The 27646-nt window shown below is 37.3% G+C and overlaps 1 protein-coding gene across 3 annotated transcripts in view; it reads left to right on the top strand.

Moving 5' to 3' along the window:
* ANLN (anillin actin binding protein) overlaps positions 1-27646 on the top strand; it is an 83769-nt gene that overhangs the window by 39526 nt on the left and 16597 nt on the right. For all 3 annotated transcript variants that reach the window (XM_008052648.2, XM_021709794.1, XM_008052647.2), the window contains 8 exons: positions 604-786; positions 1921-2047; positions 2641-2689; positions 2782-2838; positions 3439-3477; positions 3733-3754; positions 4705-4817; positions 24304-24390. In XM_008052648.2, the coding sequence (XP_008050839.1) occupies positions 604-786; positions 1921-2047; positions 2641-2689; positions 2782-2838; positions 3439-3477; positions 3733-3754; positions 4705-4817; positions 24304-24390 (677 nt within the window). The remainder of the gene's footprint in view (positions 1-603; positions 787-1920; positions 2048-2640; positions 2690-2781; positions 2839-3438; positions 3478-3732; positions 3755-4704; positions 4818-24303; positions 24391-27646) is intronic.

The raw sequence follows: 27646 nt of genomic DNA, 5'->3' as shown, positions 1-27646 counted from the left end.
GAGTTCCCACAAAATTTCCGGCCAGGGAAAATTCATTTTGTCTAGTATATTCAGAAATCTCTGATTTTAGAGAAAGGACTTTTTCTGATCATCTATTTTAGCTGATCTATTTTTTGTTTCTTGTACTTAAAAGGTTTTAAGAATGCTCCCTGTAAATTAATATTTTGCATGAACCATAAAAACAACTGAAATGTATTTGAAGAAATGTATTTGTGAAGAATATCCTAAGAATGAATGAATATGTATATATACACACACACCCCTTTTCTCCCTCCTCCACTCTTATCTGTAAATAACTAAAACAACTTCTGTGAATTGTATTGTTTGTGTAAGTGTGGTGATGATGGGGCATGTTGGGGTGGAGTGATGACATCACACAAGAAAATTGACCAAAAGTTGATGTATTAAGTTATAAGGGCTTAGTAAACAGAAGAGCAATCAAGGTTTTACCCAACCACCTAGCATCTTGTTTGTACAGAGTGACTGATTTTATCTTTGGTCTTATGTATAATTGCCACCTCCATACACTTTCTTGAATTGACTCTTATTTACAAACAGTTACAATTTTAATATTTGGAATATTAACTTGCATATTTTACATAGCTGAGAAGAGAACACTTTTGATTGATGAGTTGAATAAGTTGAAGAGTGAAGGATCTCAAAGGAAGAATAAGGCTGGTCCCATATCCCAAAGTGAATTTGTCCCATCCAAAGGATCAGTTACTTTGTCAGAAATCCGCTTGCCTCTAAAAGCAGATTTTGTTTGCAGTACAGCTCAGAAACCAGGTATGATAATTTTTATTTGTTATCACTTATAGATTATGATAACTTAAAATCTACTTATAAACCTCACCTAGATTGGAATTGTACAAAATGGGAACAAGTAAAGCATGCATAAAGAAGCAAAGCTCATACTTGGATATGTGTATAAAAATAATAAGGGAAACTTTTATACATAGAGTTACCAGTTTATACTATAATGGACATGGCTCTTACTGAAAGTGAGGCTAGTTAAACCTAATTTTTTAAAGCATTTTAACTTTGGGGGAACACGCACAGGTTTGATACATAGGTATATTGTGTGACGGTGAGGGTTGGGGTTCTATTGAGCCCATCATCCAAATAGTGAGCATGGTATTCATTAGATAGTTTTTTAACCTTATTTGCCCCTTTAGGAGTCCCCAGTGTCTGTTCTCATCTTTATGTCCATGCGTACCCAGTTTTTAGCTCTCATAAAACAGATTTTGAGTGTATAGTTTTATCAACTGTAGGATATTATTTTTTTAAGTTTTTATGTGTGTAGAACATTATCCATGAGGTAAAAAAGGGCTAGACATAAGTGAGCAATGAATTTCAAGTACAGAGTAAGTAGAGAATGAAGAGCGAGTTTGCTTATTTTTATAGGAATATGATTACTTAGTTAATTCTTGCTGTCATCTGATTTCGGTGGTATATGGGCAGAAATACTCATTTATTGGTAATTTAGTATGTGGTAATTTACCATGTGAAATACGTGGTTATGAGTGACAAATAGTGAAGAAATAATATATGTGTTTATTATGGTTTATCTGAGTATTATTTACTGAAATATAGAAATTTAATTTCAGTTTTGAAATAGCAAACCATAAATTACCCTTTCGTGGCATATATTATTAGCTAAGAATTAAGAGTCAGCGGAATTTGAGGAATGTGAAGTAAAATTTCAGTTTACAATAGGGAGAAACCTTGACAAAGCTTATTCCAGGTTTATACTGTCTGTTTAGGTCTTATTTAGCTTTTTTGTCTAGAAAGTTGATTTGAGTAATTTTTCAAGTTTATATAAATCAGTTGCAGTATTACTGTATTCCTTTGGTATTTCCGAATGCTGATTAGGTAAAACTGATTTTGCTTGTACTAATTATATAATATTACTTCTTGCAGATGCAGCAAATTACTATTACTTAATTATACTAAAAGCAGGAGCTGAAAATATGGTAGCCACACCATTAGTGAATACTTTAGACTCTCTTAATGGCGATGCTCTGACATTTACTACTACATTTACTCTGTAAGTAAATTAGGCTTTTGATCAAATACCTTTTTCTTTTAATAGTGTTGATGCAGTCTAAGTGTACATGTGGCATGTATAGTCTTTGAAATGCATTATGTTCATTCTTTTAATATGGTCAAATAAATAATTTTTCCAGTTTATTGGTTCAACTCTTACATGTTTCTGATCTTTTTTGTTCCATTAAGTAGCACATTTCTTTCGTGTGACTATAGGTGTTAAATATTTTGAAATGATGTATATATAATTAAGTCTGTACCATAGTTTTGAAATATATGCCTTAAATTTCATAATGTATTTAACATTAATCTTAATGTAAAGATATTTATACTTAGTGAAACATTTATTTTTAAACAAGAGAGTCAAAGTCTAGTTTTTTAAGAAATTACTTTTGTTATTAAAGATCTCGAGTTGTAAAATATTGAGGAATATACTTCTGACTTGCGTCACAGGAAAAAATAGACTATTCTTACCAATTTTTATTGTTTTTAGTTAAAGACACAGTGGATTTCTTTACTTTTCTGTGAATTTTTATAGCATTTTTAATGACATAACTTGAGGATTTTCTCATGGTTTTATTTGCTTTTTTTCAGGCAAGATGTATCTAATGACTTTGAAATAAACATTGACGTTTATAGCTTGGTAAGCAGTTAAAACCTTTGAAAATAATCAGTAGTTTATTTTTCTTACTGATACCAGATTATAAATTAATTAAACTTTGGGTTTTTGTGTAGGTACAAAAGAAAGACTCCTCAGGACCTGATAAGAAGAAAAAAACATCCAAGTCCAAGGTAGGAATGAAAGAAACCCAGTAAAAATATTATAATCAGAAGTAATAGATAGCCTTATTACCAATTCTAATATATAATTTTTGATGATTATGACATTTTGGGATCAGTTTTATGCCCCAATTTCTAGTTACTGGGTTAAGTAGGTATTAATACTAAAAGTAATCTTGCAGTGAGTTATCATGACTCAAGTATAAGCTGATATTCTCAGACTAGATTATTCTATTTTCATTTATTTGACAACTAACTTTTATAACTGCTTAAAACTTTTCTTAAGGTTTTTCTCATTTATCTCACTAAGTTCTCTAAACCAGTACTTAAGAATTTTATGGTCACTGTGCAGGCATAAGGAATAGAACCTCTAGCTTGGTTTCCAGCCTTCCTAGTCTCTGATCTTTTGTTCTTTTTCTAAGTCAAAATTTAAAAAAACTTTTTAACTCTAACAAAAAAGGAATGAGTATGAGAAAGCCTTAGTCAAGGACTTAAATATAATGTATTCATAGTTAAGAATTATTTTCTGTGTAGGAATATCTCAAGGGGTTAATTTTAAACTCTGAATCATAATGTTTAATAGTAAATATACTAAGCTATCTTTTCTTTTAGGCTATTACTCCAAAGCGACTCCTTACATCTATAACCACAGTAAGTAAAATGTTTAAGATATTGAGCTTCTTAGAGAAATCTTCATCTTACACATACAATTTTAAATTGGTTAACCATTTTTAAGCATGTAACACTGGAAATTTTAAAAATATATTAATGGGGGGAAATACATGATAATTATGTAGGAAGAACATTTTCTGAAATGTAGTCCTTGTGTTAAGAGTTTTGTGTTTGATATTTAAATCTTTATGTCAAATAAAGGAAATAACATGTTTTTTCACAACTTTTTTTTAGAAAAGCAATATTCATTCTTCAGGTGAGTGGATCTTGAACTATTTGAAATTTAGAATAACACACACACACACACATACACACACACACTCATACACGCCACCTTGATTTATGAGTATTTACCTTGACCTTCTTTGGGATAGTATTTTCTATGTGGATTTTTTGGTGACATATAAGCTTACTGGGCAGAATAGCATGTAGTCTGGTTGTACCCTCATCAGACATGATGGTGGGCTACCAATCATCACGTTATTCTGGCATCACTGTGGGCTTTCAACTATCAGATTATTCTAGCAGTCAGTACACATATGCTACCTCGTCACTTGATAATTGCAGCAGGTAGCATTACTCTTCATCCCAACTTCTATTGTTCTATAGGTGTGTTTTGTGCTATCCACACTGTGGAATTTGCTTCTTTTAACTTTACTGATTATAACCAGCATCGAAGTTCACAGGGAACTGAAATGTCAATAAGCCAGGAAAGGCCTTCTGGAATGGCTTCAGAACTATATTTTCCAAAGGGAATTAGGAAGGAGCTGGTTTTACTCACCTCTTTTGGGTTATTGGTCTCTTTCTTATCTCTGGCATAAGAGAAAATCTATGCAGAGATGGTCTGTGCTGCTAATTATATTACCTGGGAGTATAACTAGCAATGAAGTCCTTTCTGTATTTCTTATGGGAAAGATGCTTTTTATGCACACGTGTTTTTAGGTCTGTGTCTTTAAAAACATACCACTCTCAAATATTAAGTCATGTCTGTACCTTACTTAAGTTAAAGTACAAAATATGTAGTAGTTTTTTTTCATTAGAAAATATGTTGATGATTTATTTTCTCCCATATTTGAAGATGGAGGAAAGTGGGGCAGTTTTCTCTATGGCAATATAATTTTGTCTTATTGGGGTAGAGGTAAGGAATTGTTATTTACACTTACTAAAGTCACTCTGAACTAAACTTCATTTCCTCTTTCTATACAGTCATGGCCAGTCCAGGGGGTCTCAATGCCGTGCGTACCAGCAACTTTGCCCTTGTTGGATCTTATACGTTGTCATTATCTTCAGTGGGAAACACTAAATTTGTTCTGGACAAGGTAATCCAACTTTATTTGTAAGGATATGGTATAATTTTCTCAATTTTAGAAAAATTAGGCCAATGGAAATGCCACAATGCTTTCAAATATTTGCAATCTTTGGCTGAAAATGTATGTTCTTAGAATTGTATATTTTAGCTAGGTTTGAATGAACCTAAATGATATATATTCATTTTTTATTTTGAAAATATTTCTCTCTTGTATCTTTTTTTTTTTTTTTTTTTGAGTTGGAGTCTCACTTGGTCGCCCAGACTGGAGTGCAGTGGCCGCTCCTGGCCACCGCAGCCTCGCCTGCTGGGCTCTGGTGATCCTTCTGCCTCAGCCTTCTGAGTAGCCGGAATTACAGGCATGCACTACCATGCCCGGCTGAGAGATGAGGTCTTGCTGCCCCAGCGGGTCTCGAACCCGCGGGCTCAGGCAATCCACTCACCTCAGCCTCCCAAAGGTGCGGGATTACAGGCTGAGTTACAGAGCCCGGCTCTCTTTTGTTATCTTAATAGTTTGAACTTCAAAGTGGTGCATGCTGGTTTATTCTAAGTGTCACTTCTGACTAAAGAACTATTACTTTTTGCATTTAGATGTAAAGTTTGCAGTTTTAAGACCTAATATCTTGCCTGTTTGAATCAATGATTTGAAATGAGCTATATTGTATGGATTTAGTTTTGACAAGATAGGAAAAGGGAGATTAATCTCTTAGAAAAGTACTTATGAATCTAAGGGATATCCTTCCTATTCTTCCCTCTCATATTAGAAACTTTAAAATTCACATCTGTGTTATAACAGTATTGAGTACTTTCTTATTATACATATAGCTAAACTTTTAAGTAGCTAACAAGACCATTTTGAGGGTGAGATAACTAGAGGCAAATTTTATTCCTTGACTTGACTCCCATTATGTGATACAGTGATATTTTATATTATTATAAGAGATGTATGTGCTCAGTATATAGAGATGAAAAAGTATAAAAATTAGATGGCCTGGTTTTCAGTATTTTTAGTAATTTACTCTCTAATGTTGAACAAAGTCACTTCATTTCTCTGGACTTGTTTTCCCAGTATGGACTATTAGGTTAAGTTAAAATAATCTAACTTTAAAATTTTACAAAATGTTTTATTTTATTTGTTGGACAAAAAGCAGACTATATTTGAAATTTTGATTACTATTATTAGGCATGAATGTGTTTTAACATGTTAATGTTTAAAAATTTATGTAACTTTTAATTTGGTTACGTAGCTAGTTTAACACATTGAGTGATACTGGCTCTTTTTTTTTTTTGTCTTTGATTTTGTTTATTTTAGATAAATTATGATGTAAAAGAGCGCGAGCTACTGAGCTATTTGTTCCAAGACAAGGTTGCCTTATTTTCTTTGCTTGAAACTAATGAGCTTAAGAATCAATCCTTAATTTTTGATCCACATGTGTTTGTTTCACTAACAACTCTATCTTTTGGGTTTCTTTGAATAATTAGGGACATAATGTACATTATTCTTTTTTGAGACTCTTATAAATGGGCATCTTTTTCTCTACTCTCCTAACATTTTAAAGTCTTCCTTGGAAGTTCCCTATTTTTTTTTTTCATGCATGTTTGGTATTTGGGTTTTTTCCTGTATTCTTTATTCTATTTGATAGTTCTTTAAAACTCTATATTCTCCTCAGTATTGATTTTTCTGGATACCCATTAGAATACCATGTTTCAACTATAATAAATTATTCTGTATTTTTGACTTCTCATTTATTGAAAGAGCTACTAGTGATGGTTTAAAAGTAGAAAACGTATGGTCTTAATTGGCTGATAGGTATATTGCTATATAGATGATGTTTTACCTGCTAATTTTGAAATTATAATGCATTTAACTCTAAAATTATACTGAATATAATTATATATTTTAGAAGACTCTTTTTAGATATTTAATATTCTTGTAAAGATCAATTACAAACATTCTGTAAGTTAAAAGAAGTGCTAATTAACAAAAGTCCAGATGATAGTTTTAATTTTATTTTAAATTCTTAAAACAAGACTTGCAAATTAGATAACCATAAGAATTGGGTTTTGTGAACTGTATTTCTTAGTACTGTTACATAGCCAATTTCTACATATGTCAGAGATTTCATTAATCTGTAAAATGAAAAAGACTTTAGTGACATATTTTAAATATAGACTGTACTTTTGAAAAATTTTTTGGCTGCCATTTTAATTCAAAATCTTATACTTGCAAATTAAAATCATTCTTTTAACTTCTCTGAAATTATAACTTAAGTAACCAATCACATGATTGAATGCAAAATCAAATCACTCAATTTAATTTGTTGTGTCTTTCACTTTCAAGTCTCTTTCTGAGTCAAATATAGTACAACTTAGATGTGAAATTTGGGATGAATTTTGTGCTTTTCAGGGTGATGAGCGGAAGCAAATATTTGTTCCAGTTGCTTGGGGTTGAGGTAGAAGAATATTTAAAATAGTTAAGTTTAGATGTTCTCTAAGTTGATAGGAAAAATTCAAGGCCTTCTATACTCATACAACAATCCTATTTAATTGCTTTTGAGAGTAGACAGTCTTATTTGCTACCAGATACAGCCAGTATAAGGGAGTGTTTATTTTATTGAAGCCTTGACCAATATAAACAATCACAAGGGTTACCCCTGAGATCCCCTTCAGAATGGAATTTTTATTGAGGCTAATCCAGTATGTTTGCTCTACAGATTTAAGATACCACTAACAGTGGGTTACCGTCTTATTTGTTACATGAGTATATTGCATAGTGAGGAGTATTGGGTGTCTAAGTGCACCCATCACCCACATATTGAACATTATATCCAATAAGTAATTTTAAACCCTCAAACCCCACTCTTTCCGTTTTTGGAGTCCCCATTGTCTATTATTTCCATCTTTACGTCCATGTGTACCAATTGTTTTAAAATATTTCTCGTATAAACATTTTCATGTTAGAAAGCATGTTTTATCTGTAAGAAAATATCAAAACCTCCCCAAACTTACAACTAGTAAGAGCAACATAGTCACAATTTAGACACTTAATTTTTGTTTTATCAATTTTTGCTTCATGTATTTTAAACCTGTGTTATTAGGTACATGAGCATTTAAGATGATTGTATCTTCCTTGTCAATCGTTTACTTTGTGTCTGATGATCTTTATTTTAAAGTCTACTTTGTCTGATATTAATGGTCACAATGGCTTTCTTTTTTTTTTGAGTTGGAGTCTCACTCGGTCACCCAGACTGGAGTGCAGTGGCCGCTCCTGGCCACCGCAGCCTTGACCTCCTGGGCTCCGGCGATCCTTCTGCCTCAGCCTTCCAAGTAGCCGGTATTACAGGCATGCGCTATCATGCCCGGCTGACTTTTTGATTTATTGTAGAGATGAGGTCTCGCTGCCCAGGCGGGTCTCGAACCCATGGGCTCAGGCAATCCACTCACCTCAGCCTCCCAAAAGCGCGGGATTACAGGCTGAGCCATCGAGCCCAGCTCACAATGGCTTTCATTTGATTAGTGTTTGTATGTTACATCTTTTTTTTATCCTTTACTCTCATTCTGTCTGTGTCTATATATGTCAGGTTTATGTCTTGTAAACATCATCTCTTATGGTCATATTTTGTTATCTGATCTGACAATCTTTTGCCTTTTGATTGGCATGTTTAGTCCATATGCTAATAGGCATTTGCGTTAATGTGATACTTATTTGATTGGGTTTAGCCTATCAGGGGTGTGCAAACTACAGCTCACAGGCTAAATCTAGCTCATGGTCTGGTTTTTTGTTTTGTTTTTAACCAAATTAACATGTTATTACATTTGTCACAACTGCTAAACCGATGTTGATACATTATTATTAAATAAAGTATTTGTGATACAGCTATGCCTATTTGTTGATGTATTATCTACATTGTAGCTTTCATGCTACAATGACAGAGTTGAGTAGTTGTGACAGAAACATATGGTCTGCGAAGTCTAAAATAAAGTCTATTGACTCTCCATCGTGGGGGTTAGGGACACTGACCCCTGTGCAGTTGAAAATCCATGTATAACTTTTGACTGTCCAACAACTGTAATTATCAACAGCCAATACTGTTGACTGGAAGCCTTACCAGTAACAAGCAGTTGACTAATACACATTTTGTTTGTTTTTTGTTTTTTGGATGTTTTTGAGCTAGAGTCTCACTCTGCTACCCAGGTTGGAGTATAGTGGCATGCTTACAGCCACTGCAGCCTCAACCTACTGGGCTCAGGCGATTCTTCTGCCTCAGCCTTCCAAATAGCTGGTACTATAAGTGTGCACCACCATGCCCGGCTAATTTTGATTTTCTGTAGAGACGAGGTGTTGCCAAGTTGCCTGGGCTGATCTTGAATCCCTGGACTCAGGCAATCCTCAGGCCTTCGCCTCCCAAAATACAGGCTTGAGCCACCACGCCCAACATGAACTATAGTCTTACAATAAAGTAAGCTAGAAAAAGAAAATGTTATTAAGAAAATAATAAGAAAGAAAAAGATATTTACTATTATGTATAAGTGAATTATCATTAAGGTCTTCACTCTCATTGTCTTCATGTTGAGTGGGCTGAGGAGATGGAGAAGAAAGGCAAAGGGTTGATCTTGCTGTCTTGGGGTGACAGAGGCAGAGGAAGTGGAAGGGGAGGCAGAACAGGCAGGTATAGTTGGTGTAACTTTAAGCAAATACAGTCATCGCTATTTGACTTTTTTTGCTTCTTCATTTCTCTGAAAATGTTTTTTATGTGGTATTAATCACTCTTCCATTGTTTTCTTTAGTTTCAGTGCTGGTGTGATAGAAGGGTCCTTGTGGTAAAGTAAAAGCCGCTTTGAATCATCAGAACCCTTCTGCCAGATTGTCTGATGTCAGTTTGTTTTCTGGCACTGCTTCGTCTACATCTTCATTGTCTGGTACCACTTGGGAAGCACTCATCTCCATCAAGTTGTCTGCTGTTACTTCCTCTGGTGCAGTGTCTATTAGCTCTTGAATTTCTCCAAATCCGTATTGTGAAACCCTTCATCCTCCACCTTTTTTGCCACGTCTGCAATCTTTTTCCTGATTTCCTTGACTGGCTCTGTTGTAAATGCTGTCAAGTCATGCACAACATCTGGGCAGTTTTCCCTGGCAGGAATTTTTTTGGGGCTTAATGACTTTGACAGATTTTTCTGTAACAACAGTGGCATCTTCAATGTACACCAGACTGTCATGATCTCATTTTGGGGGTTCTCTTCCATAGAGTTGACAATCCTAACCATAGAGTACCATGTGTAAAGAGTCTCTAAGGTCCTTATGACCCCCTGACTAGAGGCTGAATTAGAGACATGTTTGGTGGCACATAGACCACTTCACTGCCTTTGGTGTTGAACTCATGGGGTTCTGTGTGGTCAGGTGCATTGTCCCAACAGCAAAAGAATTTTAAAAGGCAGTCTCTTACTGGTAAGGTACTTCTTTTCTTCAGGGGAAATCACTGATGGAACCAATCCAGGCCTTCTTGCTATATAACCAAAATACTGACAACTGGTATTTTTCCTTTCTGTCAAGGCTAGGGGTTAGCAGCTTTGTATATAAAGGCCATCCTGATCATAAACCCAACTACATCTTCACAAAATAGTAGTCTATCCTTCCTACCTTAAATCTGGTGCATGCTTTTCTTTCTGATAAATGTCCTATGTGGCTCCCCCCTCCCCTCCCTGCAGAATAGGGCACTTTCATCTGCATTAAAAACCTGTTCAAGCAGTTGTCCTTTTTCCTCAATGATTTTCTTAATGTCTGGTAATTCTGCTGCTGCCTCTTGGTCGGCAGAAGCCATTCTGCTGTTTTGTCTTGAAATATTTAAAGTCAAATCTTTTTCTAAAATTATCAAATCATTTTTTTTTGTTGGCATTAAATTCTCCAACTTAAGATCCTTCAGCTTTCTTTTGCTTTAAGTTACAGTGACTTCTCTTTTTCTCAAATCATATGAGTCTATAGGTATGCCTTTCTTATAGCAATCCTGTACCCACATAATAGGTGCATTTTTTAATACAAGATAAAAACATATTTCAGAAGGAGTGCACAATTTTTGTGTCCACTGGCCTAACTGCAGCAATGACTCCACAGATATCATTTTCTGTTTTTTTTTTAAACAATGGTCCTTATGCTGGATTCATTTATCTTGAAAGGGTGGGCAAGCACAGCTGCAGGCCTCAGTCTATGGTACATCAAGCAACACAACTTTTGCTTGAAATGTTATGACTTTCCTCTGCTTTTTGAGAGTGCTTTTAGCTTCACTTGTGGTGCACCTGTATGGATCCTGTGGTGTTATTCAAGGTTTATGGTATTGGACTAAACACAATGGTGCAGTTTACTAGAGAGACAGACTCTCTTTTAAATTAGTGTCACAGAATTTTAAGTGGAAACTCACAACACTTGAGCTCACCACAATAGCCAACAAGAAGTGGCTATGAAATTATTACAGTGGTGCACTATACTACAGTTAGTTTTGTACAGTTATGATTTAATATTGCATATTTGTATTTGTTTACATTTCTCTTGACTACAAATGACCCCTTGTATAGTCTGATTTGTGTAAGTTTTGATACACTTTAACTTAATAATTTGTTTATTTTATAGTAGTAAATGATAAAGTAGACTAGCATCTAATATATTTCATGCATTCATGACAAACAACCTTTTCTTAATTTTTTGATATTTGTAGGCTGTGTTTTGTCTGCAAATTTTTTAAATTGTTACAAACCTCCAAAAAACTTTCCAATATAGTTATTTAAAAAGTCTGTGTATAAATGGATTTGCACAGTTTAAACTCATGTTGTTCAAGGGTCAACTGTATTAGCTGGTTCTTTATAGAAAAAGTTTGCCAGCTCCTAGTGTACCATCATGTTCTTTGTTTTCTATTTTTCTCATCTGTTCTTACTCCTTTGTTTTTTCCTTTACTGCTTTATTCTAGATTAATTGAATATTTTGGTAATTCTTTTAAATCTGTTGGATTTTTAGCTATACTTCCCTGTATTTTTTTTTTTTTTAAGTAGTGGCTAAGAAATATATGCATCCTTAATCTATTAAAGTCTTTCCTGAATTACTGTAAAATCACTTCTTGTACCTTACAATATTAGTCCCATAACAAGTATAATTCCATTTACCTATCCCAATATATTTTATGTTTTTATTATAAATCCTACAATTTACTGTTGTTACTTCTTTTTTTTTTTTTTTGAATTGGAATCTCACTCTTGTCTCTCAGGCTGGAGTACAGTGGCATGCTCATGGCCACCACAGCCACAACCTGCTGGGCTCATGCAAATCTTCCGCCTCAACCTTCCATTTAATCATCTTTTAAAATAATATTAATATTTTTAAAAACTGGCCTTTATATTTACTTTCCTGGTGTTCTTTATTTCTTCCTGTAGATCTGGGGTCCCATCTGGAATCATTGCCCTCTCATGTAGAGCCTCCTTTTTTCTTTCTTGTAATGTATATCTGATGGAAATGAATTATCTAGTTTTTGCATATCCAGAAATGTTTTTATATTGCCTTAATTTCTGAAGAATATAGACTTCTGGGTATAGACCATTAGTTTGTCAGGTTTTATTCTTTTCACAATTAAATATGCTCATTTATTTTATAGCTTCAATTGTTTCTGAAAAGAAGTCAGCCATTATTTTTATCTTTTAAATATACTTTTATTTTTGATGTTTAAGTGTGATTCTAATGTGCCTAAGTGTAATTTTCTTTGTATTTATCCTGTTTGGTTTTACTGAGCTATATGGATGTGTAGTTAGTGTGTTTTACAGGTTTTAACAAATACTCAGGCATTATCTCTTCAAATATTCCTTCTACCCTGTTCCCTCTTCTTTCTGGAACTCCATTTAAACATATATATCTATTGATTATTTTCTTACAGGCCTATGACACTTTTTGGGTCATTTAATTCTTTTTTTCTTTGTGCTTTATTTTTTATCATTTCTATTTATAAGTCTTAAGGTATACCTATTTTTTTCATGATGTGATCCAGTCTCCTGTTAAGCTCATTCAGTAAATTTTTATTTTTTATTTATTTTTTGAGTCAGGGTTGCCCAGACTAGAGTACAGTGGCACGATCCCAACCTCGATCTCCTGGACTCAGGTGATCCTTTTGCCTCAGCCTCCCAGGAAGCTGGGACTACAGGTACACACCACCACACCCAGCTAATTTTTGGATTTTTTTTTTGTAGAGACAAGATCGCATTATGTTGCCCAGGCTAATCTTGAACTCCTAGGAGTGGTCAAGCAATTCTCCCACCTTGGCCTCCCAAAGTGCTAGAATTATCAGCATGAGCCACCGCATCTGGCTTAGTGAATGTTAAAATTCAGACTTTTTTTTAGTTCTAAAATTTTAATTTGAATCTTCTTTTACTGCTTTTATTTCTCTGCTGAAATTCTCCATCTTCTCATTTTTATCCATCTTTTCCTCTAAACTCTTTAACATTTTATACATGTCATTGTTTTCAAATTCTAACATTCAGGTTATCTGTGGATCTGCTTTTGACAGGATTTTTCCCACTTGATAAAGGCCATATTTTCCTACTTTTTCACTTGTGTGGTTTTTTTTTTTTTTACTTTTAATTTTAAGCCAGATGTTAGGTTATAAACCAACAGTAGAGACTGAGGTAGGTAGTAACTTGCTAGTTTGGATTAGGAACTGATCTCTTTGATGTAATCAGAAGTTGGGCTGAAACTGGGCTTTGGTTAGTTTTGGCTCAACTTTTGTTTCAAATGCTTTGACAGTAACTTTGAGATCAGGGTATTGCAAGTCTATAAAATTTCTCTCTGCTTACTAGACTGATCTTCACCAGCACTTACTCAGCAAAATTCCTGTGGGGGAGAATTGGTGAGTAGGGAGAGCCAGCTCTGCACGCAAGTTTACCTCAACAGCCCATGCCCAACCACTAAGGACTCAACTGGTTTCTCCCTTTCCCTACTGAAGTCATTGCCTGTAGCAAACTTGCTTCTCTGTCTGGTCTTTGTTCAGGGAACAAATTGGCCCCAATCTGTCTCACTTAGAAAGGACGTGTTTCTTACTTGAATTTGCTTCATTCAATCTTTTTGCCTCCATTGCCTTTTGATGTCTTTTTTTTTTTTTTTAAGAAAATTACTTTTTTCTTATCAACTCACAGAAAAATAAAATCACAACAGCTGGTTTAAGAAAGCCACAAACATTTGCCAAGCCCCAAATTCTATACCATCTCAGTGAAATTCTACATAGTAAGACTAACTTCTTCCACTGCAATTCTGAAGCAAGGAAGCTATGAATGACAAAGGGGAGGTTTAACTGATAGTTTTCTATCAACTATATTTTTATGATAAATTAACTTTGTTATGAGAGCTGATTTCTATTTTATAATTTGAATTTATCCATTTGCAAATCTGTACTGTTTCAGCACCTCACTGAAATACTCACAGAGCTTTATGTCACCCCAGTTCTGGACATACTCCAAAAACTTATACAAGCAATGCTTTTGCTGTGTGGGCTGGGTTTCCTGAGGTTTCTGGTAAATGATGTCAGGCCTTGAGGGCTTGGCATTACTTCCTGCAATGAAGCCCCTAGTGATGGCCTGACCCAGTGTGTGACCAACAGCAGAGCTTACTGCCTGCTGTGGTTGCCATCTGGCCATCAGGCCTGGCTAATGCAGCAGCAAGTGAGCCAACTGCAGATGGTAGGGCAGGCTGGCAGCTGAGCTGCTGGCGTTAGCCTGGGTGCAGTTCTCATCTGAGGGGCCTGGCTGGTCAGATGGGCCACAGGCATGGTGTAGCATCATCGCAAGTGCCTGGTGACTCGGTGTCCAGATTGTGTAATGACTGCTCTTTGACTTCTATAAGGAAAATAAAAAATGTTTAAGTTCATCCAGTATTATTGTTACAGCAGAAAGGCTGTCTTTTGTGGATTTTCGCATCCTAATTGGAGGTGAAATCTGAGCACATAATACAGGTAGAACCCATTCTTGTGTATCTTTTTATTTTTATTTATTTATTTGTTTTCTTTGCATTGCCCTAAAGGAATAAATTTTTTGTATTTCCTTTTGCAACAAACATGGAATTAAATTTAGTCGATGAAAGTTAAGTATAATTTAGATTTTGTGTATCTATAGCTAGCAAATCAGCCAAGGTTGGGAGTGAAGAGTCATCACATCATGACAGTAATGGGATCTGGTCTGCATTCAGTCCACTCTAGACTTTCTTTGTATTGAACTTAACACAGTTCTTTTTTTTAAAAAAACATATTTTTTATTTTAAAATTGTGGGGTACAGTTAAGGGTTGGGTATACAAATATGCATCATTCAGGCACCCTTGTTGATAAGGGGCGTCTCCCCGTCCCCAGACAGATATTGGCTACCGTTAATCCCACTTCCCTCCACCTCCCTGCCCCCCCATAGTTTCCTGCCACTGTCAATCCTTTTCTTATAGTATTACGATAGATGTTCAAGGTCCACTTATGAGTGAGAACATGTGATACTCAGATCTTTGTTTCTGTGAGAGATCACTCAGTATTTTTTTTTTCAATTTGAGTTGGAGTCTCACTCTGTTGCCCAGACTGGAGTGCAGTGGCTGCTCCCGGCCACCACAGCCTTGACCTGCTGGGCTCTGGCGATCCTTCCGCCTCAGCCTTCTTAATAGCTGGAACTACAGGCATGCCCGGCTAATTTTTTTGATTTATTGTAGAGATGAGGTCTCACCAAGTTGCCCAGGTGGGTCACGAACCCGCAGGCTCAGGCAATTCACTCACCTCCGCCTCCCAAGGCACGGGATTACAGGCTGAACCACCAAGCCCAGCTTCATTCAGTATTATAAACTCTAGTTCCATCCAGGTTGCTGCAAAGTTCGTGATTTTGTTCTTTTTTTATGGTTGCATAGTACTCCATCATGTATATGTACCACATTTTTTTAATCCAGTCCTCTTTTGATGGATAGCATGGTTGGTTCCAGGTTCTTGCTATTGTGAACAATGCTGCGATAAACATTCGTGTGCAGGTATCTTTTTTATAGAGTGATTTCAGTTCTTCAGGGTACATTCCCAGTAGGGAGATTGCAGGGTTATATGGGAGGTCCATATTTAGAGCTTTTAGGACTTGCCACACTGCTTTCCATAGAGGTTGCACTAGTTTACACTCCCACCAAGAGTGTAGAAGTGTTCCCTTTTCACCACATCCTCTCCAACATCTGTTATATTTTGAGTTATTGATAATGGCCATTCTGACTGAAGTTAGGTGGTATCTCAGTATAGTTTTGATTTGCATCTCCTTGATGATTAGTGAGATTGAACATTTCTTCTTGTGTCTGTTGGCTGCTCGTATGTCTTCTTTTGAGAAGTGTCTGGTCAAATCTTTTGCCAACTTTGTAGTGAGGTTGTTTGTTTTTTTCTTTTGAGCACATTTGAATTCCTTGTAGAACCAAGATGTTAGACTTTTGTCAGACCTGGAGTTGGCAAATACTTTTTCCCGGTCTGTGGGCTGTCTCTCTGCTCCCTTGATGGTTTCTTTGGCTTTGCAGAAGCTTGTCAGTTTAATGAGGTCTCATTTGTCTATCTTATCTCTTATGGCCCATGCGTTTCAGGTTTTGTTCAGGAATTGGATGCCAGTTCCAATTTCCATAAGGGTGTGTTCTGCATTTTTTAAGGTCCTTATGGTTTGAGGTTTTACATTTAGGTCTCTGATCCGTTTAGAGTTAATTTTTGTGTATGGGGATAGATAGGGATCTTATTTCAATCTTCTGCATGTGGTCAGCCAGTTTTCCCAGCACCATTTACTAAATAGGTTCTCCTTTCCCCAGTGTTAGTTAGTGGAGGCTTTGTCAAAGATGAGTTGGTTGAGAAATTGAGATTTTGCTTCTGGAATCTCAATTCTATTCCATTGGTCTATATGCCTGTTTTTATACCAATACCAAGCTGTTTTGATTATTGCAGCTTTATAGTATAGTTTGAAGTCTGGTAATGTGATACCACCTGCTTTGTTCTTTTTTTTTTGCTGAGGATTGTTCTGGCTATTCTTGGTCGTTTGTGTTTCCATATGAATTCCTGTGTTGTTTTTTTCTAGGTCTGAGAAGAATATTGCTGGTAATTTGATGGGTATTGCATTAAATCTGTAGATTGCCTTAGGTAGGATGGACATCTTCACAATGTTGATTCTTCCAATCCATGAGCATGGGATATTTTTCCACTTGTTTGTGTCATCTTTGATTTCTTTGAGCAGTCTTTTCATTGTAAAGGTCTTTCACGTCTCTGGTTAGGATGATGCCAAGGTATTTCATTTTTTTTGTGGCTATCGTGAATGGGATTGAGCTTTTTATTTGGGTTTCTGTTTATTATTGGTATAAAGAAATGCAGTTGTCTTTTGAACATTTATTTTATACCCTGAGACTTTGCCAAAGTCCTTTATCAGCGCAAGGAGGCTTTTGACAGATTCTCTTGGGTTTTCAAGTTACACAATCATGTTGTCTGCAAAGAGAGATAACGTGACTTCCTCTTTTCTTATTTGGATACCCCTGATCGCCTTCTCTTTTCTGATTGCTCTAGCCAGGACTTCCAATCCTATATTGAACAGGAGGGGAGAGAGTGGGCATCCTTGTCTTGTTCCAGTTTTCAGGGGAAATGGTTCTAATTTTTGTCTGTTTAGGAGTATGCTAGCTGTGGGTTTCTCATAGATGGCTTTTACTATTTTGAGGTATATTCCATGTATGCCTAGATGTTCGAGGGTTTTTATCAAGAAGCGGTGCTGGATTTTATCAAAAGCTTTTTCTGCATCTAATGATATAATCATGTGGTTTTTGTTTTGACATCTGTTGATGTATTTAATTACATTTATTGTCTTACGAATGTTGAACCAGCATTGCGTCCCAGGGATGAAGCCTACTTGGTCATGATGGATGATTTTTGAGATATGTTGTTGAATCCAGTTTGCTAGGATCTTGTTGAGAATTTTGGCATCTATGTTCATCAAAGATATTGGCCTGTAGTTCTCTTTCTTTGTTGGTTCTTTACGTGACTTGGGTATCAATGTGATGTTAGCATCATAAAATGATTTGGGGAGGGTTCCTTCTTTCTCAATCGCCTGGAATACTTTCAGTAGGATTGGTATCAGCTCCTCCTTAAATGTCTTATAGAATTCTGCTGGAAAACCATCTGGTCCAGGGCTTTTTTTGTAGGTAGTTTACTTATTACATAGTCACTTTCCTTGATTGTTATTGGTCTATTTAGGGTCTCGATTGCTTCTTGTTTCAACCTAGGCTAGTTGTGTGATGTTAGAAAGTCTTCCATTTCCTTAAGGTTTTCAAGTTTGTTTCCATACAAGTGTACATAGTAGTCTCTAATGATCTTTTGTATTTCTTCAGGGTCAGATGTGACTTCATCTTTTGTGTTTCTGATTGTATTTATTTGGGTTTTTTCTCTCTCTTTCTGTTTCAGGAAGTCCATTACTCTTAGGTTTGGTCTCTTGAAGTAATCACTCATCTCTTGAAGGTTTTGTTCTGTCTTTTTAAGCTTCTTTTCTATGTTTTTGACAGTTTAGGTTAGTTCTATATTTTGGTCCTCAAGCTCTGAGATTCTTTCTTCTGCTTGGCTAATTCTGCTTTCCATGCTTATCAGTTTGTTATTTATTTCATTCACAGTATTCTTTACTACTGTTATCTCAGTTATCAGCTCCTTTCTAGTTTCTTCTTGTCTCTCTTGAAATCTTTTTCTTCTTTTTTGAGTTGGAGTCTCACTCTGTCACCCAGACTGGAGTGCAGTGGCTGCTCCTGGCCACTGCAGCCTCAACCTGATGGGCTCCAGCGATCCTTCCGCCTCAGCCTTCCAAGTAGCTGGAACTACAGGCACGTGCTATCATGCCTGGCTGATTTTTGATTTATTGTACAGATGAGGTCTCACCAAGTTGCCCAGGCGGGTCTCAAACCCATGGTGTCAGGCAGTTTACTCATCTCAGCCTCCAAAGATGCAGGATTACAGGCTGAGCCACCGAGCCCGGCTCAAATCTTTTTAATCTTTTCATTAATGTCTTGATATCTAGGTGTGTAGTTTGAGTCCAGTCATTCTTGGGGCTCTTCATTGTTTGCATTGCAAAGTCAGTTTTCTCAGTGTCTGCCCTCTCAGGGGTCTGGTAGAGACCCATGTTCTTCTTTAGGTTTTTCTTCATTTGAATAGATTTTTCTCTCTCCCCGTTTCCCTCCCCTTCTTTAATTCTGTTTTTCAGGGTAGGTGGGGTTGCTTTTACTTCTTTTGTTCAATCTCTTGTTCTTCCTCATGAGGGTCCTCTGGCTTTGTTCACTTTTGGGGATGAACTGTGGGTTGGGGGCTGTACTTTTTGCAGTTTTGAGGTTTAATTGAGGGGGAAGCTGTGATTCAGAGTCTATCTGCAGATCCCAGTGTCCGCCAACAGGTGTATGGGTACACTGGAACCCATTTCCTACTGCCTTGCAATCTGTCCGTGCAGCAGGGTTTAGGCTTGCTCCTTTTTCTGCCGGTGGGAGCAAGCGAAGATGCTCTGCGGTGGTCATGGGCAGCCGCGTTCCCTGGCTGGGCTCAGAGGCTGACGAAGGAGGCCAGCGGCTGGCGTCGCCAGTCACAAGGGCCGCTGTGGCTTGAGTCAACACAGTTCTTCAGATAGATTTCAGCTTTGGCTTTCACTGGGAGGTCTAAGTTAGCATCTTTCCACTCCGCTCGTAATACAGACTTATATTGGGCGTAGAGTCTTTAATTTGGGAATTTTGCCTAGAAGTAAAGTGACACAAATAAATATTCAGTATAAATTATCCTCATGAAATGTATCAACTCTATGTTATATGTATCAGAGTAAGTTTATTTTTTGTCAGTATATAACCTGTAAGGAAGGTATATATTTTGTTTTATATATATATAAAATAAAATGTATGTATTATATATAAAAGGCTATACATTTTGGTCTCTTTTCTTAAAGACAAAACAAACCAAAAAGCTTCCTTTTATTGTGATGAAAATGACAAACAAGAAAACTAATCTCTGGAAGCAGAAACCATATCAGTGGTTTCCTGGAGAAGGGGGTAGAAGAAAACAGGACTATAATAGAATGAAACTTTTGAAAGTGATGGAGATGTTCATTATTATGATTGTGGTCAAGGTTTCATGGATTATAATCTACACATATCAAAATTCATGAAACTGCACACTTTGTGTTCAGTTATATACTCAATAAAGTTGTACAGAAATTATATTCAGATAATTATAGAGATCTTAAGTGTAGAGTTCATTGAGTTTTGACAAATGTATACACCTGTATATCCAGTATCCAGTCAAGATACAGAACATTTCCATCACTCCCTTCCAGTCGATCCCAACCCCTATAAGCAACTGTTGTTCTCATTTCTTTCACCGTAGATTAGTTTTCCTTGTTCCTGAACTTCATTTAAATGGAATCTGAGACTGTGTACTCTTTTTTTTAAATTGTAGAGTTGTGGGATATATTTGGGATTTGTTACATAAGTAACTTGTATGGAGATGAGGTTTGGGCTTCTAGCAAGGCCTCTCCCCACAAGTAGTGAACAGCGGGTGGTTGTTTGCCCCTTTCTCCCTCATCCTTGCTTCCTCCTTCAGCAGTGCCCTGCATCTGTTGTTCCTGCATTTGTACCTGTGTACCCAATGTTTAGTGCCCACTTATGAGTAAGAACATGAGATACTCAGTTTTGTATTTCTGTTCACTTAGAATGATCGTTTTCAGCTGCATTCATGTTGCTGCAAAGGACATGATTTTACTCTTTGTGACTGTAGTATTCTACTGTGTACATGTTGTGAACTCTTTTTAGTCTAACTTCTTTTGCTTAGCATATTGTTTCTGAGATTTATTCATTTGTTGTTTGTATTAGTACAGTGGTCCCCAGCCTTTTTGGCATCAACTTTTTTAGACTGGTTTCATGGAGGATAGTTTTTTCTACAGGCTGGGGAGTGGCGAGGGGAGGGGGAGGTTTCAGTATGATTCAATCACATTACGTTTATGTGCAGTTTATTTCTGTTATTATTACATTGTAATATATAATGAAATAATTATACAACTCACCATAATTCAGAATCAGTGGGAGCCCTGAGCTTGTTTTCATGCAACTAGACAGTCCCATCTAGGGGTGATGTGAAACAGTGACACCCAAAGTGTGTTGCTTATGTCCAGTCTACTCTGTAATCTCGTTTTGGTTGCTGTCACTGCAGAAAGCCCTGCTTCACAAAGATAGTATGTTGGAAATGGAAGTAGGCTTTTCAGTACTTTTGTGACAATCTCAGGATATTCTACCTTGACTTTAATCCATAATGCATGGAGGTTTGAAGTTGTCTCAAACATACTTTTAAGGCTATTTGTGATCTGAAGCAATTGATCCGCTTCTAACTCAAAGTCGATTCACCTGGTTTATTCACAAATGGGTTGTGGATCCATTCTTTCCCAGTTTGGAGGTCTTTTGTGGTTGGAAAGTAATGCCCAAACTCTTTTGAAAGCTGGCATAGGTGATCATGCACGTGCTGGGAGAAAGAAGGCCCTGGCTCAGTCTCTTTCAAATCTCTGAAACATGTCATAAATGTTTGAAACATGTCAAAAATCCCAATGTTCACTTGTCGCCCCCATAATTCCAGTTTGGCTTTGAATGTAGCCACTTTATCTGCCAACTTGAACAGAGTTGTCATTCTCCCCTGAAGTGACAGAATGAGTTTGTTTAGCAGGTTGAATATGTCACACAAGTAAGCAAGTTTTGCGATCCATTCTGTATCGCTGAAATGTAGTGCCGGTGGTGACTATTTTTCTAAAAACAATCTCTAGAGCAGCTCTCATAACTCAAAAACTTGTGTGAAAGCCATCTCGCTTCTATGTATAAGAGAAGACGTGTGTGTTTTTCATCCATCTCCTCAAAGAGCTGTGCAAACAGTCATGAGTTAAGGGCATGTACATTAGTGTGGTTGATAATTTTAATCACATCCTATGAAGCGTTGTTAAATTCAGGTGACATTTTTTTCACTAGCCAGCTTTTCTATATGGATGACACTGCATAGACTCACATTCAGAAGTGAATTTTTTGACCTGAGTAGTAAAACCTAAAAGTTGTCCAGTCATGGCAGTCTGTGCATATACTGACACAAAATTTCTTAATACACAATCATTTATAATCAGACTAGTTCTGCATCTGTGGTATTTATTGGCAACAAAGGTGCATATAATATAGCCTCATGGACTTCCCCCTGGAAAATATATTGCACAAAAGCAAGTATTGTTGCCTTGTTGTCGACACTGGTAGGCTTGTCAACCTGGATTGTGTACCATGATGACTCATTAGTCCTCTCTAACAATTGTGCCTCAATATCTTCTGCTGTTTTGTCAATTTGTCTAGTTATGGTGCTAGCTATGCCACCTTTTGACCTGCCTCTCCTAAAAATTCATGACAAATGTCCTTAGCAGCAGGCAGGATTAACTCTTCACCAATAGTAAAGGGCTTCTTAGCTTTAGCAATGTGGTTAGCTAGGGATCCCAAACCCCTAGGCTATGAACTGGTACTGGTCTGTGGCCTGTTGGGAAACATGCCACACAGCAGGAGATTAGCAGCGGGTTAACCAGTGAAGCGTGTTTACAGCTGCTCCCCATCACTCGCATCACCACTGCCTGAGCTCCATTTTCTGTCAGATCAGTTGTAGCATTAGATTCTTAGAAGAGTGTGAACCCTATTGTGAACTCAGCATGCAAGGGATCTAGGTTATGCATTCCTTATGAGAATCTAATGCCTGATGATCTGAGGCGGTGCTGAGGCAGTGATGCTATATATTTATATATATAATAATAATAGAAATAAAGTAATAATGATAGAATGAATTGCACAATAAATGTAATGCACTTGAAACATCCTGAAACCACCCCTGCCCCCCATCCATTGAAAAACTGTCTTCCACAAAACCAGTCCCTGATGCCAAAAAGGTTGGGGACCACTGTGGTTAGCCACTAAGAGTGATGCTCTCAGTGCAGACATATTTGTGATGAAATTATGGGCTTCAATAATTGTTTCTGTTCTTCATGTCCACATTTTTTCTTTTGAAAAACTCCAAAGACTGTCTTTTAATGCAGGGTACTTGGTGTCCATGTGGCAAAAAGCAATGTTGAAAGTTTCCTGGCTTCGTTGGATAGCCAGTCACCACATATTAAAAGCAAACTTGGAGAATGTGAATCACCTGTTGCAATGGACCCATAATTTAAGTAGAATTCTTGGTATTTTTCTTTTTATATATAGTTTTCTCTTGGTTGGCATTCTGCTGGCTCATCATTGGTTCTTTTTCCCTTTTCAAAGATACTCTCCAGTGACATTTATTTTTTTACTCATTTTGGCTAGGGTTAGCTTGTGGGCTTACCAAAACTGTGACTGAAATAAGTGCACAGTGTAGGAAAGAGGCCTGGATGGGTTTTGATATGAGTCTGCAGGCAATTGATTTATTATGGTCTCTGTGCAGTCAGACCTCGCAGCAATGTTGATCTGTATTTGCAACTGCTCTCCAGTATTACCACCTCAGCTCCACCTCAGATCATCAGACATTAGATTCTCATAAGGAGCCACAACCTAGATCCCTTGCATGTGCAATTCACAATAGGGTTCGTATTGCTTGTGCCTTTGGTATTATATGTAAGAATCCATTTCCAAATCTATGATCATGAAGCTTTACCCCTTGGGTTTTCTTCTAAAAGTTTTATAGTTTTAGCGCTCATATTTAGGTCATTACTCATTTTGAATTAATTTTTGTATGTAGTATGAGGCAGAGGTCTAACTTCATTCTTGTGCATGTGGATATCCAGTTTTCTCAGCACCATTGATTGAAAAGACTGCTCTTTCCTTTTAAATGGTCTTAGCATCCTTCTCCAAAATCAGTTTGCCATAGATGTATGTAATTCTAGACTATCAATTTTATTCCTTTTGTGTATGTCTAATCTGTTTTGAATACCAGAGCTTTGCTTAAGTTTTGAAATTAGAAAGTACGGTTCCTCCAACTTTGTTCTTCTTTTTCAAAATTGACTTTATTAATTGAGAACCTCTTGGAATTCCATATGAGGCCCCCAAATAATAAAATATGAAGATTAGCTTTTCCATTTTTGCAGTTCATTGTTCTTTTATTGCTGAGTAATACTGTATTACATGAATTTACAGATTGATTTACAAATCTCCTATTGAGTATTCACCTGTTGATGGAGAATGGATAAATACATGTATCCTCTTAAATCTATGTTTTCTTTCCCACGTTAACTTGGAACTTAGGGCCTTTGTTTTTGTCAGGCTTTGCCTTAAGTGAATTTATTCTTCAAAAGCATTTGTTGCTAAGGAACCAGTGGCTTCTTGCCCGCGTCGCTTATATTCTAGCTTTAGAAAATGGCATATTTTCAAGGTGTAACATTCTCTGTTTATGATTTATACATGGTTTGTCAAGAAAAATCACACTTTGAAACTGTTTTGCAAATTATTTACCTTCTTGCTTCACAGGTGCCCTTTTTATCTTCTTTGGAAGGTCATATTTATTTGAAGATAAAATGTCAAGTGAATTCCAGTGTTGAAGAAAAAGGTTTTCTAGTAAGTAACATCACTTAATCATTATTTTCTTATTTCCATTTTGTGAAATACAGACTTGGTTTCCTATAGGAATGAAATCTATGCATAAGTGATAAATTAATTCAGTCAAGATTTATTGCATGCCCTCTGTATGCTAGCACAGTGCTGCTGTTGGAATGTAATAGGCCACAAAAACGTTAATTCTTCCACTCACAAGCGCTTTAGTTTAGTAGGGAGAAGCACAATTGAACAGACAAGTACAGTCCAGTACTGTAATGTGAGGAAGCACAGGGTGCACAGATGTAAATTGATGAGACACTGGTTCTTGACTGTGGGTAGGGAGGGTTAAAGGAAGCTACTGGGTTGGGTATGGTGGCTCATGCCTGTAATCTCAGCACTTTGGGAGGGTAGGGCTAGAGGATCGCTTGAGGCCAGGAGTTCAAGACCAGCCCGGCAACATAGCAAAACACCAAAAATAAAATAATTACCCAACTGTGGTGGCATGTGCCAGTAGTCCCAGCTACTCAGGAGGTTGAGGCAGGAGGATCACTTGAGTCCAGGAGTTTGAGGCTATAGTGAGCTTTCATCACACCATTGTATTCCAGCCTGGGTGACAGAGGGAGACCATGTGGCTTTCAAAAAAAAAGGCTACTGGGAGAAGTAATTTCTAAATTGCTAACTAAATTAGCCAGGGAGAAAGGAGATATGTGCTCTAGATAGGGGAGTTTGCACATTGACCTGGAGGGCCCTTCCCTCTCTCGCTTCCACCCACAGAAAAGAAGGATGACACAGTCAGACAGTAGAAGATATTTCAGAGTGACTGGAGTGCTTGGTGGGGAAAGAGGGTGAGGAGAGTGACTAGGGAGAAAAGTATGGTTGGGGGAAAGGGCCAAGTGTTAAAAGACCTTTTAAAGATTGGACTTTATCCTGGAGCCAGTGGGTTGCTCTTAAACTTTTAAGCAAAGGACATAATCAAATTTGGGATTTAGGAAAAGTGGATTGGAGAGCGGCAACCCTGGGGACTACTTAGGAGACCAAGTTATTCCACGTGAGAGATTTTGGGAACTGGCTGCTGGGGTGGAGAGAGGTGCCCTTCATTGAGAGATGAAGAAGGAAGAAGGGCAGACCCTAGTGACTTGGTCGGTCCCAGGGGGTAGAAAACAAAAGTCAGAGTGGTGTCTAGATCCCTGGCTTGTTCAACCTGTTAGATGGCAGGGATGCCACTGAGATCAGAGACCTTGGGGAAAGAACAGGCATGCTCCTTGTTTCCACATTTGAGGTAGGAGATGGGATGTTTTCCCCCAACATTTTATTGTGAAAAAGTAGCAAGCATAAAGCAATATTGATAGAATTGTACAATGAACACCCATATGCCCACCATTTAGATTTTACCTGTAACATTTTTTACTGTCCTTGGTTTATCACATATGTACTCTAGCCATCCCTCTACCGAGATTAGCTCAATCTACCTTATCTTTTTGAAAGAATTTTAAAGAGCATTATAGACATTAGACACTTCTCCCTGAATCTTAAGTGCACATTACTTGAGCTTTGACAAATGTATACACCTGCATTTGTCTAAATATTTATTAAGCTAGAGAACATGACCATCACCCCAGGGAGTTCCCTCATGCCCCTTCTCAGTCAGTTCCCACGCAAGGCGGGAAGTTTTAATGAGTTAAGTTTTAAATGTTTTGAATTTTAGATGCCTACAGACATGTTCCAAAGATCTGGGTATGGAACTCAAGCTAGATATTTCAGTTGAGGTAAAGGTTTGGATATCTGCAGTATGAAGAAGATAATCAAACCCGGGATGAGTGAGTGAAGCAGAGTTGTGAAGAACACCAGCCTTTAAAGGACTGACAGGGGAGAGAAGCCTCTGAGGAGGCTGCAGGAGGGAAGTGACAACTCTTGCATCATGGTTGCTGCAGGAAGAAAGTTTGTAGGAGGGAGTGGTCAAGCTAGATCAGAATCTGTTATAACTGTTGGACTTGCTTACCAGGTGATCATTCCTGCCCTGAGCAGAGCAGAAGCTAGACTGCAAATGGTAGTCTAGAGCGGGTGGGAGGTGAGAAATGAGAGCAGGAGCTTCGAAACCCTTGGAAATAGTTTGGCAGCGAAAGAGTAAGAGAGGGGTGTTTGTGCTTGCAGAGGTATGTAGGTTGGAAGAAGGATTTTGTCAACATTTTATTAACATGGGAAAGATTCACAACTATTAAGTGCAAGTAGGTAGCTTCTAATGGGGCCAAGGAGATTGAGGATAGAAGCCATGGAGGTCCTGAGCTAGGGTTAATGGGGTCGTTGATGAAACACAGTCATGGGAGTGGAAATAAGCCCAAGCCACCCTTCAGGGGATTGATCTCATAAAGCATCATAACTTTTCCATTATCACAGGAGAAAAAGCATGTAAGAATGTGAGCGTGCTGCAAGAGGTAGAGAAAATCTATTCACTTTGGTTCTCTGTGAAGCAAGAATTTGAATGATACAAGGATGTTGCAAGTCAGTTTGCAACTGCTGTCAAAGATGCAGAAAGGAGCTAGATTGTACAAAAGCCCACTGTGGCCTGGGTAACTCTGGAGAATATTTCCCAAGGATACTTTTATAATTTTTTTCCCTTATCCTTGTTAGCTTTTTTTCCACATGTAAATCCAGCAGGTGGCACTAGATATTCTTGAAAATGTGTTTTATAGATTTCCTTGAAGGCACATATATCTACTGACCTTTTCTTTTCATGTAAAGATTTTTATATTGTATTGTAGATTCCTTTAGCAACTGATAGGCTCGCTATAGCTGGTTCATTTGCATATATTGTCTGACAGAATCTTTGAGCTGGGCTCTTAAATAGTTTGTTACATCTCTTCAAGTTTACTTTGTCTTAAGTCCTGTAGTCCTTCTTCTCACATCCCCACTTACAAAAGTGTAGTAACGGCTGGAGCTCATGCCTATAATCCTAGCACTTTGGGAGGCTGAGGCTGGAGGATTGTTTGAGCCCAGGAGCTCGAGACCAGCCTGGGCAACATAGCACGACCTCATCTCTACAAAAATAAAGTTAGCCAGGTGTGGTGGTGCACACCTGTAGTCCAAGCTACTCAGGATGCTGAAGTGGGAGGATTACCTGAGCCTCTGGTGAGCCATGATTATGCAATCGCTGCACTCCAACCTGGGTGACAGATTAAGACCCTGACTCCAAAAAAAGAGAAAAAAAATGTAGAAAGAACCCTGGACTTAACCAACGTAACAGTGTTGTGTTTTTTTTTTTTTTTTTGAGTGGAGTCTC

The sequence above is a fragment of the Carlito syrichta genome, unplaced genomic scaffold (genome assembly GCF_000164805.1).
Source record: "Carlito syrichta isolate Samal-C Ts95f unplaced genomic scaffold, Tarsius_syrichta-2.0.1 Scaffold286961, whole genome shotgun sequence".
NCBI classification, from domain to species: Eukaryota; Metazoa; Chordata; class Mammalia; order Primates; family Tarsiidae; genus Carlito; species Carlito syrichta.
Note: the sequence above shows the minus strand (reverse complement) of the source record. Positions and strands in the feature narration are given on the sequence as shown.